Genomic DNA, 20,133 nt, shown 5'->3' with positions numbered 1-20,133 from the left:
ATAATATTAGCTCGGTTTTACTGAAAAGCATAGCTAGATACCAGCTTCGTTTCCACACCAGTGCAATTTTCATGCAATTGGGCCACTGTATCCATGAGGAAAGACTGGATTTGCACTGTTACATGCCACCTAGGATAAGTCACCTCCACTTAATACTTAAAATAGACCTTTATTAAAAAATGTATTATCCTTGCTCTGTGTTTATCCCTCGACTTTTGCATACAAACTCCCTCTCCTGCATATTCTCCTCTGCTGCTCCCACTTGCCCTCTCGGTAACAGCTCCTCTTCATTTGCAAGCCTTAGGGACTCTGCCCCAGGAGAGGTCCCTGCATGGAGCTGAGCCCAGCTGTGCCACGGTCATGAGAGGTTACAGCCATACAAACAGTTATTCGTAGGGTTCCCACTGATTTTAAGAAGAAACCCCAGTTATAAAGTGCATGGCATGCTCAAGAGATGGGTCCAGCCACCATCTCGAATGCACACAGGCTACCAATATCCCGACGACTTTGTCGTATGGAGAGCGATCTGTGGCCAGGCTAAAATGTGAAGCAGTTTTAATCCTCTCAGTCAAATTCTGAGGAGAAAAAGTTCCATTTCATTCTCTACCACCTAGATTAGGAGGATGACCTTCCCTCCCTTTTTTTCTCTGGGGAGGAAGTGACAGAGCAGGCAAAGTTCTCAATTCCCACTGCGTGGGAAGACAGAAGATCTTCAGTCCAAAAGACCATCACCGGAGTGAGTATTCTAAAAGTATGGATGTGTGGTGGTTCACGGGCATGGTATTAATGCAAACTCAGCTCGTTTGAGGCCAGGACGCTGGTCTACTAACAGCCCCTGACCCAGTCAGGAACCCGTGGGCTCACCCGTGGGTAGGACAAGGCTGGCAGGATGGGGCACACTTCTCAGTGGGGGACAGGGTCAGGTTTACACCATCTAGCAACTGCACTGGAGATCCAGATTCATAAAGACCATCCCTGAAACGAAATGCACTTCAGCCCTCTGTCTACAGGACTGTGACACTGACAAGAGTAACAATACCTGGTGAAGCACGTGATGTAGAGATTAGAGCAGAGAAATTTCATCATCACAGCAAGAAACAGGAGAAATATTTAGAAGTCAATGCAATTAGCAGCACTCATGACATTCAGAAATGGACTGAGAAGGGCTGCAGAGACTTCCCCCAGTACCTCAACTCCTGGTAGCAAACAGTCTTCACAGTGCCAGAGAAGCCTCCTAACACCGGGCATGGCACTTTCCAGCAGGGATTCACACAGAGTATTAGTAACGCCTTTCAGGAGATCAACGCCAAAAGCAAGAGACTGACCTCCTGAGGCAGCTCCAGCTTGGAGCGGTCGGTTCCCTCCTTGGACTGCAGCCCCATCAGGTAGGGAACGGGAGCATCCAGAAAATGCAGAAGAGAGGCAGGAAGGATGGGGACATACACGTGCTGCCACTGAAACGGGAACAGCAGAGTCGTGATCCCCTCTGCCACCGTCATCAGACGCTGATAATCTAGACAGGGAGAGACAGACAGACAGTGAATTATGTTTCTGAGTTCCGCTTTTGAAATCTGGTTGGCAAGGACATCAGTGACAAAACAAGAAAGGAACCACATTTACATGGTAAGATGTTATTTTGAAAATAAGACAGCACTTAAAACCCCTAAACATTATTAAATTCATCAAAACTCATTACCCCCAGGAAGAAACTGCTGAGCATAAACCTTGATACCTTATCTAGATCTTTTCCATCATTAAACTAATTCATTAAAAGGATATTGAAAATTCTCTCTATACATACAGGAAAATCATACTCCAATTCTATAAAAACATGTATTTTTAAAAGGGAAAGGGAGCAGAAAGTAGTCAACTTCCAGGAAACACTGCAGTAAGATATTCTTGCTTGCTCCTGCCTGACTGCTTCTGCTCCACTTGCTACTACTTCTAAGGCTGAGTGTATTTTCCAGGAGACTCACCTTGATCATGTACCAGCAGAAGTTTATAGTCCTTAAGTGTTCAAAAGCATTTTTTTAAAGTAAAATGCAAACAGAACCCTAACAGAAATCTAGTTCTCAAAAATATCTTGTATAGCTAGCATGTTTACATTGCAAGATTTTCCCAAATTTTTATTTAATGCACTGGCTTATTGCTTTGCAATGTTTTGATTCAAGTAAACACATTATTTATTTTAATTAAGATTTAATTTGATCCAGCTGAGCTGCAAGAATATTTCAGAATTTGGATAAGAGCAAATTATTTCAAATATCCATCTGGCATGATGCAATACCACAACCTGTTTATTAATATAAATGAGCCTGAATTTGAGAACACAGTTTAAAAAAAAAAAAAAATAAAAATCACACGTTGGTATTAAGGCAATGGTCATCCTTCCAGCAAATCTCAACCTGCAGACAATTCATCAGGAAACAGGTAAAGACCCCTGGGTCTTGTAAGCTGCTGGTGACCATGAAACCAGATGCTTCCTTCCGCTCCACATTACAGCAGCTTCTGCACTGCGCAGACAAGCAGCAGAGTCCATTCCGATTTCTGTCCCGGGGCTCTGCCACTTGTGAAAGCTGCTCTATTATTTGCAAAAGGAGTAGTTCCCTCCCCCCGAGTTTCACTGCATGGGTACGTCACCAATAACTGCAAGAGTGGCAGAAGGGATGTCTCAACTGTGGCTGTAACCAAAACCAGTCCTCATCAGTGCCAGGCACGACTCACCAGCTTTGGCATGAGCAACCAAGAGATTTTCACCCTCACCAACACCAGATCCTTGGGAACACCTGGTTTGCTGCCCATCTCTCCTAGACCCTCTACCCTACTCCATGAAATTAAAGATGTACACTGGTTTTGAGTCAGGTAAGAAGGCTTTTTTTCCCCTACAGCCCCACTGATGACTTTTGAATGGATAGGAACCCAAGCTGACCCTTCCCGTTTCCTGAACAAGCCAGCCTGATACCCTGGCAGACATCAGCGACAGCAGAAGCGCTGTCACCTGACACTGCTCTGCTATTAGGAGGTCACTGGGAAGATGCACTTGAATAAATATGCAAATTACAACAACAAATTGCATAACCCATTCTCCTTCTTGCTAGCGCTTCTCTGTTGAAAACCAACCCTGAGCTGCAGAAGGTCAGCTGGCGGGGCAAAACCATTTTTCATCTTGTCTTACTAATAGCTACTCACTCACTCTGCAAAATCATTTTCATGCATCCAAGCCCGTCTGAAGGTTACACCTCAAAACCATTCTTAGCTACAGATCAGCCATTTATGAACGTCTCCCTGTGCCATGGTCTATAATTACACAATCCCTAGGCTGTCTCGTTGAAGAACACTTACACAGGATCAACTTACAACACCTACTGGTGAAACTTTGTTGTCTCATAACATTTCATGACTTGGAAAGTTTTAAAGCTTAAAAACCAAAAAAAAATCACATACAGAAAGTAGCACATCTTAGTGTGCACGAGACAATTTCAAAGTCGGTTCTGATCTACGTAGCCATGTGAAAGAACAGGTCTTCACAGCAGTTGCAAGTACCTTTTTGGGCAAGGGCATTCAACGCTGGAATTGCATGTTCACTTTTCTTTGATGCTACTGATAATACTTAACATGAGCACAAACAAGTTTTGTAACCAATTTTACAATGAGAAAAGCTGTTTAAAAAAATAAACCAAAACCTAGTGATGGCCAAATTATTAGGCTAACCGTTACTATTTAGCAATGCTTATTAAAAATAAGCAGTGATAAAACACATTTACGTACCCAACAGTTTTCACTGCAGAGAAGGAAGTTCCCTGGTTCCTCCAGAAAAACAGTATTTAAAATGAAGTGGAAATGGTTCTTTTGATGTGTGTTTAATTAAATAAGAAACTCTAGATATTTTACAGCCTGTACCAGTTTAGACATGTCCTGTAAGGCATAAAGTCTTTTTTTTGATGGAGAGATACTTGTGCTATCAGCGTTTGATGGAAGCTTATGTGGTTACTGAGGACAACCTAGAAACAAAGGATTCTTCCATTTCCCCAGACTAGAGTGAGAAAAGGCAGAACAGGAAAAAAGGAAAAAGAAAAAAATGGCAGCAGATGGAAAAAACAGGGTTTGTATAGACTGTGTATGCTTACACCAAGGCTGAGAGTTTCGCGATCAGTCCCACCATCACTTTGATAACAATCTCCAGCTGCAAGCAAAGTTCTCTCTGCTATTTTATGAATACTATTCTCTGATCCTGTGTCACCTTTAGAGCTAGAATACAGGATTAGATGGTATTCACCAGTTTAGGGAGTGTCTTTTGAGAAATGCCTGTCTCTTGAGCAAAGCGAGGACACAGCAGTCCTGTTTTCCATCTGACATCAAGAAACATCTGGAAAAGATACAGAAAGTACGAACACTTTCTGGGTGATATCCGAAGAATGTCGCAAACTCGGAGCGATGAATGGCTCAAATCAAGGAAGTTTCCTGAGTTGTGTGAAATAAATCCCTTCCTCTTCTCAGGGCACACCCACCTCATATGGTGTATGCTACGCCAGACGCAGCAAAAGGCCCTGCGATGCCAACAAGGCTACTACAGATCGCTGAAATGCATGAGCAGAGGCTCACAGCCCATGGTGATGACCCACAGCAGCAGCTGCTGCCACCAGAGCAAAGACCTGATCCATGTACAGTCATGGCTGGGTACAGAAATAAATAGTGGACAGTGGAGACCAAAGCTGAGGGCAGTGCCTCCCTGCCTCCTTGCTGCATAGCGAAAATGGAGAAAGGACCCAGAAAATCTGGAGACTTATGGAATGTTCCGAACAGCAGACAGATTTCTCTGCAGTGTGCAGCTGGGCTTTTAGAATCACAGAATAGTTCGGGTTGGAAGGGACCTTAAAGACCATCCAGTTCCAACCCCCATGCCATGGGCAGGGACACCTTCCACTAGACCAGGTTGCTCAAAGCCTCGTCCAGCCTGGCCTTGAACACTTCCAGGGATGGGGCATCCACAGCTGCTCTGGGCAACCTGTGCCAGTGCCTCACCACTGTCTCCGGGAAGAATTTCTTCCTGATATCCAATCTAAACCTCCTCTCTTTCAATTTAACCCCATTACCCCTTGTCCTGTCACTACAGGCCCTTGTAAGAAGTCCCCCCCCAGCTTCCTTGTAGCCCCTTCAGGTACTGGAAGGTACTATAAGGTCTCCCCGGAGCCTTCTCTTCTCCAGGCTGAACAAGCCCAACTCTCTCAGCCTGTCCCCACAGCAGAGGGGCTCCAGCCCTCTGAGCATCTTCGTGGCCTCCTCTGGACTCGCTCCAACCAGTTGACATCGTTCTGATGTTGGAGGGCCCAGAGCTTTAAATTTCTCTTACCCTGGATCTCATTTCCATCTGATCACTCCATCTCTCTTACTTGCATTGCTGTATCATTCTCTGCCTTTCAGTTTCCATTTCCCCCCACTCCCAGTGGCAATAACTTATACCACAGTATTTATTTTGCTTGGCAGCTCTACCTGCATCCCTTTCCCTGCCTTCCTGGGACAGTGAATTATCCTGCCTTCTTCAGGACAGGGAACATCGAGCATGGCCCCTACAGCAAGTTCTTCATGTTCAGAGTTAAATCTCTAATTTGTACACAGGACATTGTTCTGAGAGAAACTGCTCAGGGAGGATAATCCCAGGAGAAACTGGGCCCTATGGCTTTTATTGCAACTGCTGCCTCCTAACAACTGCTTAGCTGGATTTGGCATGGGTCTGTCTCTCACACTTAACCTTCTCCCTAAGTGAAGAAGAGGGCAACAGAGTCGAGTTCAAAGATGTTGGACCCAACCCCTTGTTCTGGCAGCATCTGCCAGGAGGCCTTGGCCAAGTCCTTGCCTCTCACTTCCCTGCACAGGACAAGTAACCGCAGTGGATCAGCAGCTCTGCTGCACAAGCACCACGTCTCAGCCACGCTTTACAAAGGTCTGGAAATACTCACATGGCTCACAAGATACAACTTCATATGCAAAGCCTGAAAGATTCCTGTTCAATTACGAATCACTGCTTTGTGCTAGAGATGGAAATGGTTTCAGCATTTCAATATCAACTCACTATAAATGTTTTCCTAAAAGAGGACAAAATTTGACAAGTATTTGTCTTGATATTGATTTCCACAATGCAATAACAGGACATTAACCAATCAGCACAGCATTACAACAGACACTGTGCACACAGATATATCTGTCCCGAAGTCCAAGCCCAGGCAGCGACTGAGAAAACAAAACAAAATAATCCTTCTCCTTTCATTTTACAGATTGGGTATGGAAGCTCTGAGATGTTAAGCAATTCACAAAGCTCAACATAAAAATTGTTTTTCCTGCTACAAAGGAGTCTGATACCTCAAAATCCTTCTCATGCCACAGCACAGCAAAACCAAGATCCTTAGAGAGGGGAAAGGGGCATCAATGTTACCCCTGCCCAGAATAGCTAAGACCTCCCTCATTCAGGTGCTACCTCCAAAATAGGTTTAAATCTTTGGTTGTAATCAAACAGAAGAGACTTTCACCTGAGACCTTCTCAGCAAATGCCCAACCACAGGATTTCTGAGCATAAGACACGTGTATTTGAGTATTAGGCATGCGTAAGAGTACACACACACTCATTCAAACCAGAAATGGCATTCTTGTAGTGATCGATACACTGTTATCCCAGTTTCAGCCCACCCAGCCTTCCTGATCAAAGAATAATTTGGCAGTTTTCCAACTCTCCGCAGTAACCTACCAAAAGTAAAGTAGAAAGCCAGCGTCTCAGTCTGGGTCTTCTAAATCCAGTACGATGCTTTAAAAATAGACCGTGCTTCCTCTTGCTTTTCCTTTCTAAGTCCCAATTTACATACAATTTGAAAGCATTTGGAAGCGTTTGAAAAGGTGGGTTACCTGGAGACCGCTTCCTTTCCTCTACTGCTTTTTAAACATCATAAAGTATAACCACAGCTTTGCATGCATTTAAATATGTATCCTGGAAGAGGATAATCAGATGATGTTCTCAAGGAGTACCTCATGGAAAGGATCAAAACAATTTAAGTAATAGTTTAAAAAAAAAAAAGCCAACAACAGGAAAAAAAAAAGCAATGGACCTTAATGAATCAGAGCTCATTCTTCAGAGGGAAACAGCTGAACCAGCTTTAAAACATTCTTGTGACTAATAGCTTTTCCACATGTTACCTCTTCAGTTAAAGTATTATTAGCAACTGCTGTTCAACTGCTACTTTTTGCAGTAATACATGGATTAGCTGAGCCGCCTATCTTGGAAAAACTGGAAAACAAAAATTAGTATTTTGCTTTGAGCTCTGAGCGTGAGTCAGGACCAGAGCACAACAGTTATGAGACCTGTCTAGGGGCTTGGTGCCTTCAGATCTGTACTGTTTATGCATAGCATACTGCAGATGAAAAAGGAAATCTGAAATTCACATCTGAGACAAAAATTGTTTATGAAAGCAAAGGTTTTCAAATCAGATCTCAACAGCTTCACAGAAGCAACCCATACAAATCTCACAGACTTCAAAGCGCCCTGGAAACTTCCATCTTTCATCTGGTTTGTATACTGGCAGCTGCAATGACTGACAAGTCAGACCACGTCATTTTCAGGTGATGTTCAGATAAAATGCACAAAAACGCTTCAGAAAAGGTTTATGTGCCATGGAAATCGCCTTGCACCAGCGGTGCCTTCAGGGAGCTCGGACAGGTCAGTGACACAGGGCTGTAACAAACAGACCGTCCTGGGGAAGTGACCCTTGGCATCTCAACATCCTTCATCCCTGACAGAAGGGGGGGATTTACCAGCAAGCGACACAGCACAGGAGTTACAAGGTAAAAGCTGAGCAGCAATTTATGCAAAGCTGAAAATACATATTTTCTTAAACAGGATGAACAAGGTGAGCCTGCATCTAACTGCCTGAAATATGAATGAGCCTCTCAGACTGAGGGTCAGCTCTGCCCCAAGGGGAACATCCCGAGGCCAATATTGACCAAGGCCAGTTCTTCCCATTCTCCCTTGCTGGCAAACCCTTAATGTAAAAAACAAAACAAAACAAAAACTTCCACTTCAATAAATTTCCACTTATGCAATTTATCCGTGTCACGGCCTGCCATCAGCACTTCAGCAAAAATGAGTTTATGATTAAGAGCCACTTTAAGAGTTAATGCACAGTAAAACCTGAATTAGCTCCTGTTACCAGCATGGCTAAGCCTCCAAGAGCAGGGCAAAAAGCCTGTGACATGGATGACAAGGGGGCAGCAGGACCTGTGAAGGTGGACCTGACGCCGCCATTTTTAAAAGCTAGAGATGTTTTATAATGGAAAACCATAAGCTCCAATTTAAAAAAGTGGAGGGGGGTGGCGAGGGTGGGGGTGTGCACACGCAGTGTTAAAAGCAGTTGCCAATCTTCCTCTACATGATGAATACAAAACAGAGTGAGACTGTGGTTCACACCTGTATTATCTGCTTCGCCTTGTTTCCGGCTGCTTTAAAAACTTGACTTTTCAGACTACATTGACGTCAGGTAACAAAATTGGGCAACTTTAATTAAAACACGGTTTTGTCTTTCCACCCTAGTCAAAAACCAAGAGGATATCTGATTCTTTGATTATTGTATCTAATTACTTGTCTCCTGTCCAGTCTCCTCTGACCACAGTGGTGTTGAGGCCCTAACCCTGTGTCTCTCTCACGGCACAGACACGTTTTGTCCACGTGTAAATTGTTCACCATTAGTTCTGCAATACCTTCCCATTGGTTCTGATGAACACCAGTGTGGAGTGCAACTATTTAAATCAGGAGGGTAGGAGAGGAAAGGTGTTCTATGTAACTATTCAGTGTAAAAATGCTTTAAAAACCAAACACATCATGCATGCATTCATTTTTTTAAGATCTCCCCCATGACAGACTTTGTAAGAAAGCTCTTTCAGACGCCACCTTTTTCCTTGGTGATGACTATATATGTATGCATAGTCATTTGCATTATAATTTCTAAGACGGAAAAAAAAATGCAAAGAATATTTCAATCTTTGAGTAGCAATTACTCAAGCCCTTTGAAAAACAACTTGGGAAATGCTCAAAATTATAATGAGTTGAAACGGCCTAAGCTCCAAGAAGTTTATCTCTATCTCAGCCACACGTTCCCTCTCACATTTAAATCCCTAGAAAGGCAGACATACAAAATGGATTGCTGAGGTTTCTGCAGAGCTCAGATTTTAATTCATCTCTCTCCAGCAGACACCTCACACCAGTGGCCTTGTGTTACCGATCCTTGGGAAATTGCAGCAGCTATCAGTGTTACTAACTTGGGCACTGTGGGAAGCCTGGACACCACAGTACCCTTAGATCTCCACAGTCACAGGACAGCTGTACTCTGAACAAAACAAAGGGCACTTGCAAGAGTACTAATTTCTAGAACTGAATAAACTATAATAAAACTACAACAGCAAGCCTGTTTCATATGTATGTCCTGCAGTGCCTTGTTTAGTGATCACAACTATGACTATCAGTTTTTCCTGCTTTACTGTGAGTCTTGCAGTTCTTATGTCCTTCCTTTGAAAGTCACAGGAACACACCATAATCCAAGCTTTGATTTTTAGAGGATGAAGTTTATAAAGCTGCAAACCAAAGACTGCACCCTGAAGAACTGCAGGGAAAAAAATATCTAATCCCTCCCACCTTGGTTTTCAAAGCCCCATTGTTAAAATTTGGCCCTACTTAAAGTTAAAAGTAATCTCTACATGCACAGAGCCGGTCGTCCTGCTTCTAGTGCTTTCAGGTACAGCTTTCTGCATCACCTTTGCAGGCCACAGTCGGCACTTAGAGGAGTCTATTACATCTACCCACCAACAGTGATTCTGATTAACTCCCTGGAAGTCCACGCTGCCTCCATTAACAATGAGGACTTGTCTCTTCAGTCTTGCCATTTAGGGTGCAAGCACAGGTCTCTGCCAGCTACCCTGCCTTGTTCTGTGTTTGGCCCAACACTGCCACAGCACCGTTTGCTGCTCCCATGCCGCACAGACATTTCACAGCTTCAGGCTGAAACACTTTGGTCACAGTGGCTTTTGCCCCAGAACAATACAATTATCCACACCAGTAGTTCCCAAACTGGTTTGTAAAGACACAGAAATAGCTCTATAGCACCAGCTTGCTTTAAAGTGTAATCTGTAAACTTGAGAGAGATTGAGGATTAAGGTAGTTGCCTGCAGTCCAAAATGTTTGAGAATGGAAGAGCTTAAACAAGCTCAAAAATGAGCTCATCATTCTTTTATGTCAGTCTCTCCACCCCTCTGCTGGACCACCACAACTGCAAAGTAAAGGTGCAGTCTGCTGCAATCCTTTCATTTGCACAAGTGTTGGGATACCACTGACTTGGAAAGCACCATGAACACAGCAACTAGGTACCCGAAGTTGACAGTAGCAGCCATGTACAAACAGCTAACAATTGGTCCTGTCCTCACTGTAGAGCTGTGCCAGAAATTATCATTTCATACTGGGAGCACATCCAGGGCAAGCTGGGTAAAGTCACCTAACACCCTCACCTCTTGGTTGAGTCGGATGCCTTTGTTGAGGCTGCTGGAAACATTATGCCTCAGCTACAAGGTTAAAAATAAACTTTTTCATCAACAACTACTAGTTCACTTGAGAAAAAACGCTCCAGAAAAGCCAGTGCGGTCTCTGTGCAACCTTCCTGACAGCCCTTCGCTGCTTTTATCGCCAACCAGGTGCAACTCCACTTGACCAGCATCCTTTCTCCCAGCAGCCCACTGCCCATGCTCGCCTATAAAGTTTGGAACTAAAGCTGTTTGACCAGTTGTTTCCAGTGTTTGCAGTCTTCACGTCTCTCCTGCTCGCTCTTGGCTGCAATAAGTAATCTGCCTTTAGTGGACAGATGTTTAGTGAGAAATCTCAGGTTCCCAGCAGACGGCCAGCAGGCTCATTGGATCGTCCAGGTTGTGCAACAATTTGTATTTTGCACTCAACTTTCCAACAGAAGCCTTTACTCTTTAAAAAAGAAGAAAAAAAATTTTTTTTTTTTGCAAGCTTGAGTGAAAAGCTTCCTCCAACAGGGCTAGGAGAACCGCAAAAAAAGTCAGCTTACGCTTCCCAGATGTGCTATTAGCAGCACTCTCACTGAAACATTTTGGTGAACTGAACTACGCTTTGGTCCAGTGCTCTGATTTCCTGAGTATTGTAACATTTCAGCGAATTCTGACTTTGAGCTCATAATGCTGTCTTGCTTGAAACTGCACCCTGTGGACGCAAAACTCTTGTTCAGTTTGGGAGTGTTGCAGCAAGGCAGGCCACTGGAAGCACAGCAAGTCCATACTCTATAAAGCAGAACGGGAAGGAAGGACAAATTTGCAAAATCACTGTTCTCATTTGTTACTTTGGAACAAGAGGTATGTAAGCCAAGAATTTATTTTCATCTTTTGCCTTGAAAGAACTTGAGAGTTAAGAAAGCATTTCCCCCTGATGGATCTCAAAGCTTAGAGAGGAGATTTCCGTAGCATCCAGCCTAATTATTTCTCAAATAGGAAAAGAGCTGCTTTGTTTTCCTCTTTCAGGAATCGCAAGACTGACCTTTAAGAGAAGCCACAGCGCACAATTAGCCAAGCACTCAGCTATCAGGATATGCCAATACTGAGGCTTTGCACTTGACCTCCACTCCACATTCCTCACCTCCGGGAACCAGCATTACGATGCTATTTGCATAATCACAGAATTTCCCTAGTGCAAGTGTGTGCTACTCCCCCCACGTGCCACCAAGTTGTGTCTATATTAGATAGGGAAAGTAACGGTCGTGTCAAGGACATCCCTAGATTCATCAAGGGGGGGAAGAGTGGGGGCAGTATGCGTGTTTGAAGTCAGAATTTTGGAGGGTGAAGAGGATTAATTCTATCTCATTTTTCTTTTTAAGAAAACCCCACAAAACAGAACAAACAAACCCACCACAGTGACAACAGACAAAACAAGTAAACTCCTAAATTACAGCCTGTAGTTGGGAGAAAAAACGCTGATTTACCTAATTTTTGGTGGCACTGAAAAAATCTAGTGGGTAACAAAATACTACTGAAAAGACATCTGACAAGCAGATGTTCCCTAATGCAGCCAGCTTACAGTAAAAAAAAAAAAAAAAAGAGCAATTAAAAAATCCATTTTCAGTGAGTCCATAAGCAGGGACCACCAGGGCGGGAAGGACAAGCAGGGCTGGGGAGGCATTCCAGTGGTGTTGCTGCATAATGTCGGACCCGGGTGTCGAGCGGCAAAGACAGCACGATTCAAAGCGAGGAAGAAAGGGGTAGGCTCACGTGCACAGAAGCAGAAGGGAGGGGAAAAGCAGCCTAATCCAAACCAGCAGCAGGATTTCTGCTCACACTTCAAACCGAGAGCAGATAAAGCCCTTCATTTTTGGTTCTTGAAAGCAAACCCCTGGAGCCCGTGTGGAGAAGCACTCTGCAGAGAACTGGCAATCCTTTGAATTCAGTAATTTTCAGAACTACCATCCTCCTTCCACCTCCCTGAACACTCTTCCCTTTCTCAGTCATTTATTCATTAGTGTTACTGTTACTCTTACTGACCTTTTCTTTTATATGACAAATCCAAGCGTTCAGTTTTGGAGCCTGAGGTTCATTACCCATACTCATTTTGGATGACTCCCCATCCTCTCTCCTCTCCATTTCAAGTTGTCTGAATTTCGAGATACTGCCTGAACCATACCTCTTGAGAAGCCCAGGTATTCACCATCTCCTCATTGTTAGAAGGTATGCTCACCTCCTGGCTTCATGTTGTTCATTCTAGTCTGATGAAACCACCCCTCTCAAACATTTTCCCTGAGGAAAAGGTTTTACTAATTCAGCCTTAGCATTGCAGGAAACCAAGTAATTTAGAGAGGCATTCAGCGAGACTTAGAGGTACCTCCAAAGAGTCTGGACAACCCCTTGAAAGTAAGCAGGAAACTGGAACTTGACTTGTTTGGGCACCCTGGTGCGTTGCAACAGCCGGAGCACGTACCTTTTGGCACCCAAATACTGCCAGGGCCAGACTCACAGCATCCAACATCACGCAGGAAACAGTAATAGGGGTGTAAAACCTCAGAGCTTGCCCAGCACTAACTCAGGATTCCCAAAACCTGCAGCAGAGTATTGTACTATTGCAGAAAGACACACCCAGAAGAGAAAAGGTAGAGGCCAGCTTTTCAAAGGCTTGCTGGCATACTTCGATGCGGACAGGCTCTGTGCAAGCAATTCCGCCAGCATAGCTAGCCTTTGCCAACTGCAGTCTTAAGTGTTTCAAAAAGAAGCACCAGCATCCTTGTCAGAAAGGTTCCCAAATATCTCAGGTAGAAATACAGAGGGATGCCGTGTAACTCCACTTCCAACCCAGCATTAAAACTTCAGCCTCTAAGGGCTGAACAACTCAGTGCTTAAATCAGAACATGGCCCTCAGACAGGAGGAAGGAAATCTCAAACGTCAGTATGCTACTGAAATTTGAAAAAGAAATTAGCAAGAGTGTTTTCTGCAAGATTTATTACATTCTGCTGGTATTTTTGCAGAAGATAGGATTAGTTTCATGCTGTCTTGCAGCATGATCAAGGGCAGTGTAAGGATAATAATTAAGTGAATTCTATTGCTGGCTGTCACAAGTGATAAATACAATGCATAATTAAACAAGCAGCATCTAGACTGCCTGGAGGAAACAATTATTTAGGGATTTCATTAGGACAGACCAATTTCTCTCCCCTTTTTTCATTACATTCTCACATTTCATAAATCTGCTGAAAATCAACAGCTTTGTGTTAGCTCCTGTGGCTGCAGCCACCCGGGAACTGACCCAACATGCATCGCCAGCCAGGTGCCCACCTTGTGAGTACAGCAGGATCTGCATCTCCAGAAGAACGCAGGTGAAAACCTGGACCAGGTTCTCCAGGCCCAGCAGCTCAAAGACCTCCCGCAGCGGGTAGTCAGAGAGCGGCAGCTCATTGGGCCCAGGTCTCTGGCAAATGATGGGCTCGTAAACCCCATAAAACTTCAGTGACCGGCCCGGGGGCGGCAGGGGCACCTCATAGAGGATGTTGTGGATGTAGCTCTCCAGGGGCAGTGGCGGTGGCTGCTGGGAGGTCACCGCCTTGTAAAGCTGGATCAGAAACTTCTTGCAGGCTTGCATGAAGGGCAGAGGGGTGATGAGGCATATGCATTTGGAGACATACAGCGTGTCTCTGCTGATGTCGTAGGAGTTGTACCGCTGGAGCTTGGCGAGGGAAGTGGCATCGCCCTCATCGATGCTGCTGGCCAGGGAGTCCATGCTGCACGAGGAGGAGGCGCAGACGCTGCTGTACTGCTCCGCGTTGTGCATCTGGTAGAGCGTTTGCATGGCCGTGCAGATCTGCTTGCTCGTGACCTCCTCATAGAACGTGAGCACAAACCCGTACGTACGAGAGCCATCTTCTCTGGTGATGATGAACGAATGGAGTTGTGGATCTCTGTTATCTGCCTGCGTCCTGAAAGACAGCCCCTTGGGCATACACAGCTAACAAAAGAGAAAAAAGAAATAGATATCATTATCTAAGCTACAATTTTGTTACTTTTGCTTTGCTGGCACATTCTCTTTTTTCCACCACATCATAACACACCATTTATCGTTACACATAATGCCCCGAAAAACCAGCCCAAGAACAAACAGCCTAAAACTGATGCTACTTGAAAGAAGAGATAGGCTTACTGAAGAAAGGAAAACACCCTCCAAAATCACCCATCTATTAAGTCATTATGATATATTTTCATTACTTTGTAAAATTATTTTGCCTAGTGAACAGCCTTTGTCTCATTTACTTAAGCATCACATAAGGACATCCAGTTTTGTTCTCACTCCCATATATTGTTCCCACAGCACTCTAAAAATCAGAGAGCCAAGGGAGCATCTTATACGACTGAATTAAAATTACAGACTTGTTGAAATTCTTTGATCTTCCTTAATTTTCTTAAAAGAAAGCAAAACAATTGGCTGACAGCTATAACGTTTATTATCTTCCTTAAGTGCTACAAAATTACATTGGGAGAAAGAAGGGTGGGATGGTGGGGAAACACCCAAAATCTACAAAAACCTCAGTTTTGATTTACCACTCAGCAAAATCTTTTGCACTGATTCTATTACACTGGGTGTTTCTCTGAAGCATAGCCCTAGTGATAACTCAAGGCATTTTTCCAGGCATTCCTCAGGAATTCTATCAGCCATCTAATACAAAATAACAAACATACATCAAAACTTGTTTGAATGTGTGTCAGCATGAAACTCCTTACGTTCTAGCTAAATCAGTGTGTTTATAAACGAAGAACTAAAGCTTCCTTTGTACCTTCCAACTGAAGAAATAAAAGGGAAGGAAGACTCTTGAAAGTGTTCCTCCTGTTTCAAAAGGCCACACTAGAAGCCAGCTTTCCCAAGGTATGTGAACCTACACACGACTGAATGCATCCTCCTTCACCAGGAGTAAATTTTTTTGATAGTGGAAGAGGTCAAGAGGAAATAATTCTACATTTTCAGGCACATCCTATCCTGAACTTCACCAGTGCACCTTGCAGATACCATTCGACAACCTGATAAAGCTGCTACTAGCCCAGCTGAGATTTAGGCAAAAGGTCCAGACTCCACAACATGCTAGCAAGCCCCTAAGTTATCTAGGACAGCTCTTATATATTCCTCTAAAAGGTAATGTATAGGGAAATAAACAGCCTGGAGTTGGTAGAAGAATTTAATTCAGTTGATGGGCTTTGCTGACATAAACCATTAAATTGCAACCTGAACTATTTTTGAATGGCAGCCTCATTTTCATTCAAGAGGTTTATAGTTTTTACTGAGGCATTAACAGCAGTGCCATGGTTAAGGCTTCTCCAATAAAGAAGTAGTAAAAATCCCCTTGTTTCACATTTTATTTAACTTTATTCTGCACAATAAATATCTCTTAACCTCATTTTTTGGCAGGCTTGCTTAACAAAAATTTATTTCTAGAATGTGGGTGTTCAATGGCAGTTATAGCCTTATCAAATCCTATCAGGCCAAAATCATACGTTTTCATCTCAACACTATCAAAGATAATATTTTCTTGACTTTACAGAAAAATGCCTGGAAGAGCAAATTATATGTACTGGTACAATCAAGAACAGATAAGCATCAAGGAAATTCAGGCCAGCTAAGACAGTTTCAGAAGGTTGTATTAAATAAGTTTCCTCCAAGTCTTAATTATTATTCCCTCGTCTTTTATATATGGGGTATACACACACAAAGGGACACCCATCTACTAAGTTTCAGCCACAGCCCAGCATATGTAGAATATTTCTATTTTGAAGACCCCAGCAGCAAATCCTGGCCCAGAGACTGCCACTGTCGTTAAACATACAAGATGACACAGGAAAAGGCAGAGAAAGAAAGAAGATGGGAAAGCACCGAGGCAGGGAAGAACGACTGAGTCACTTAAGATTAAAAGGAAGGGCCTATGTTCATTTTCCAGCAATACAGAAAGCTTCAAATTTGCACTTAACGCATAAAAACTTTCATCTTAGTGCTGAGGACATCAATCACTTCCCATCTCGTCTGTGTGTGTCACACACGGCACCGGAGAGCGTTGGGGAAGAGCAGCTCGGGACGTGAAAGCTCTGCCTGCTGGTGAAGCTGGCTGACTGACCGTGAGAGTCGGTCACCTTTATTGCATCTGTGTATAAACACAGAAAAGTACCCAAGATTACTGAGCAGAGGACAGGATGTTGGTTTTCAGAGCACTTTACTATTTATATGTAAACCTATCTATCAGCAGAAAAATGTGGAATTAAATCATACTTGCAAAAAGGCTTATAATCAACCTGGTTTGTAAAAACAAAAGGAAGCTACCCAAAGACAGATGAAAAGCTGTCAGCTGAGCCATACAGCATCTCTAGAAGTGATGAGTAGGAGATAGCCTTTTCCTGAACACAGGGGCAGGACATTACACACACACGGTAATCCCTCCGCCCTTCCAGCCAGCATCAGTTGCGGACCCTTTTGAATCACTGCCCATCAGTTCACCTCTTCTCCACTAGATCCTCCAGTTCACTTTTTAAGCCCCTGTATATTTTTCACATTCATAACATGCCGTGGCAGTAAGCTCCATACTCCAATTTTGCTGGGGGTGGGGAGGAAGATGCTTTTGTTTGTATTTAAGACTGCTCCTTCAAATTACACTGGGGAGTCTTTAATTCTTTTATTTCAGTACATGACATGTTAAGCAGAAAACGCTTTCTTAGGCTTCAGAAATACGAGATTTATATACCCTGATGAACCAGAGGGCTAAAATAGGAGGTTTATTTCCTAAAAATATCACTCTCCTCTCTACTGAGAACTCCAGTTTGGTACACCATACAACTTGCAGAATGGCCACCGAAGATAGTATGTGACGCTAGGCAAGGATAATCACAAAGAGCAGTAGGGGGAAAGAAATACTCCCTCATTAAAAAGAACTCTGTACTTTGATATACACTTTGAAAGGGAGAGAAAACATGACTCGTAGGCAGAGTGATTGCTTGGGACTTCAGGGGGTTATTTTTAAAGCGACAGGATGGTTTCAGAAGGCAATTGAAATTCCTTTGGCATCCAGGAAAGCCAGAGTTCTCACAAGTTAACCTTCAAGGATTTATGCATTTTCTTCTCTGAGGAAAATTGCTTCTGGAAGCTCACATAAAGCAAACACATAGGCAGAACTAATACAGCAAGGCAAGATCAGAAAGGCCAATAATTGCCTCAAGGGATTGTGTGGAGGTGGATATTACTTTAAATGATGTTTCAGATCAAAACAATAAAGAAGTTTTCCAGAAGATGATTTAAAAGACCATTAAATACTGATGCTGTTAGTAAATGCTTGCCTTTTTTTTTTTCCTTCCTCCAAGACACATTGCAAATGAAAGATGTGTTCTTCAGGTATTTGATTTCAGCTGAATGCAGCTCAGTTCAATTATTTTATTTTAATAGGTCTCTTGCTGGTTTTAGTATTCCATTTTTGTCCGATAATATGATTGCACTTCATGAATACTAGACATTTCCAACTGTAATGTGAGAGACAAATAATGCAGCAATTCCAGCTATTACCTCTATAATCCCTGCTGCCCCTCCCTGTCCCCACCTCTCTGAACACCCCCCATTCAAATGCAGGACTAAAAGGCATAAATAGCCTTGGCAGTTAAGTTATTACCACCTTAACTGTGCTGATGAAGCATCGTTCCGAGTCCTTCATGCCTTCTGTATAAGGTGTGATGTGGAGACCTGCCCAAATACCACACCATCTCCATCAGTGCACATTTGGAAGCAGAGGACAGAAATCCCCGGCTGTCAGTGGTCAGAGGAGTGACCAGGCTCATCTCTGCCCTTCTGTGCATGTGCAGTGCTACAGACAGTATCAGCTCTCTGCCACTGCTACTTCCAGCCCTGCGTTTTCATGTTAAATATTTGGCTAAAAAAATAAACATCAGTGAAAATTCAAATGAACTTCAGATTTCTACATCTTCATGATTGCAGAAAAGTTCCAAATGCATTTCTGCATTTAGCCAAAGCCATTTTACTGTGAGTTTTATGTGTTCCCTGACTCTCCACCTCCCTTGTGAGGGCCAGGAGATTCTCTTGACTTCCTACCTGCACCATACAATGAGGTTGGTTCTATTTTCAAGTAGCCAGCATGTCGTCCTACCCTACTCAAATGCAAAGCACGTCTAAACTACATTGAGGGAAAGGGGTTCACTAATTTTCCAAATCTGAATTAGACCCAATACACATTTTTAAAAACAGCTGGAATCGGTAGTATTGTTTAATGTTGTTATTACAAAACCTGCTTACTTTTAAGTTGTAAAACAAATAGCATTTTCTGTACTGGGAAGCTTACCTCACATACCAGTAATCTGTTGCTAAGAACAAGTCCTGACAAAGACAACTGCTTTGGTGATTTTGGAAATATTCTTTGAATATCAGCTCTTTGGGAAAATTTCCACTGGATCATCAGTCTTTTAGTTGTCAGTGCTCCCACATAAAACTCCAGAAACTGTTCTCTCCCCCCTCCCCTGCTGATGGGATTTAGCCACATAGACAAACTCACATCAAATTCAGCTGAGAGGAAAGAGGCGTACAGAAGATGCGTTGGTGTAGAGGTGCGGTTAAAAGTGACCGCCCACCAAAAGCTGTGGTTTAGATAAGTTCCAGCTTCTCTGTAAAGATTCCTCTCTCCCTTGCTATATGCAGTATCAAGGTTTTTTGTACGCAGGAATATCCGTGTGAAATTTCTATCTTGAGAATTCCTTGGTTCCCCCCCTTCCCTCCTGTGGATGTGCATACGGGGTGACTACACCCCTTCTCACCCAGTCACTGAGCTGGTGGTTAGACTTGTTTATCATGCAGTAGATTTAACTAGAACTAATGGGCACAATACAGCATTTTACTTATGTTGTGCCTTAAAATATTCTGATTTTCACATTACCTCTTCCTCTACAGCTTTTCAACCAGCATGCCTAGTGGGTTCTCTTAGTCCCAGCAGAAGTGCCTGTTCATCACATCACAAGGGGTGGTTTTGAACAGCCCAGGAACCACACGAGAACTGAAGCTGTCAGGAAAGAGCTTGAGAAGAGAGTTTCTCTACCCACCATGTTGACGGCATCCTGGTCAAAGGGGTTCCACTCGATGTTCTGTGGATAATGCGCCAAAACTTTGGACTTGAAGGTTCTTCTTAAGGGACTCTGGTCAAAATTCTCTCCTGCAACAAATGAAGAAATAATCACTTGACAGAAAACTGAGGCTCCAGAGTGCTGGCCTGGGCAGGTTGCTTCCACTTTGCGGTTGGCTGGGTTGTTTTTTTTTTTTTTGGAAAGTGCGTGTGTGTGAAATCTGAAGGGCGTTTTTGCTCCCAACAGATGTGCTACTTTTAAGAGAAACAGAAAGATGCACATCCAGTCTGATCTTACCCTCCTTCCCACAGAAATCTTACTACAGTTGCAACACAGCTTCCAGCTTAGTATTTACTGCATGGAAATTTATTGTTAAGGGAAAAATTACTGCTTCTATACAAAAAGACCCTGCAGCCAAGTGAATTTCCCACCTTCTCCTATAGCTCGACTATCGAGAGATGAAATGA

At 43.4% G+C, this 20,133-nt stretch overlaps 1 protein-coding gene across 1 annotated transcript in view; it reads right to left on the bottom strand.

The window, feature by feature from the left end:
- LOC104503060 (DENN domain-containing protein 5B-like) overlaps positions 1-19,779 on the bottom strand; it is a gene marked incomplete at both ends in the record, with an annotated part of 50,624 nt that extends 30,845 nt beyond the window's left edge. Inside the window, 3 exon segments of the mRNA XM_010148872.1 lie at positions 1,326-1,513; positions 13,859-14,525; positions 19,646-19,779. Of these exon segments, the coding sequence (XP_010147174.1) occupies positions 1,326-1,513; positions 13,859-14,525; positions 19,646-19,779 (989 nt within the window).
- Positions 19,780-20,133: the final 354 nt, after the last annotated feature.

The sequence above is a fragment of the Eurypyga helias genome, unplaced genomic scaffold (genome assembly GCF_000690775.1).
Source record: "Eurypyga helias isolate BGI_N326 unplaced genomic scaffold, ASM69077v1 scaffold9143, whole genome shotgun sequence".
Lineage (NCBI taxonomy): Eukaryota > Metazoa > Chordata > Aves > Eurypygiformes > Eurypygidae > Eurypyga > Eurypyga helias.
The sequence above is the reverse complement of the archived record's forward strand: the minus strand, read 5'-3'. Positions and strand labels throughout refer to the sequence as shown.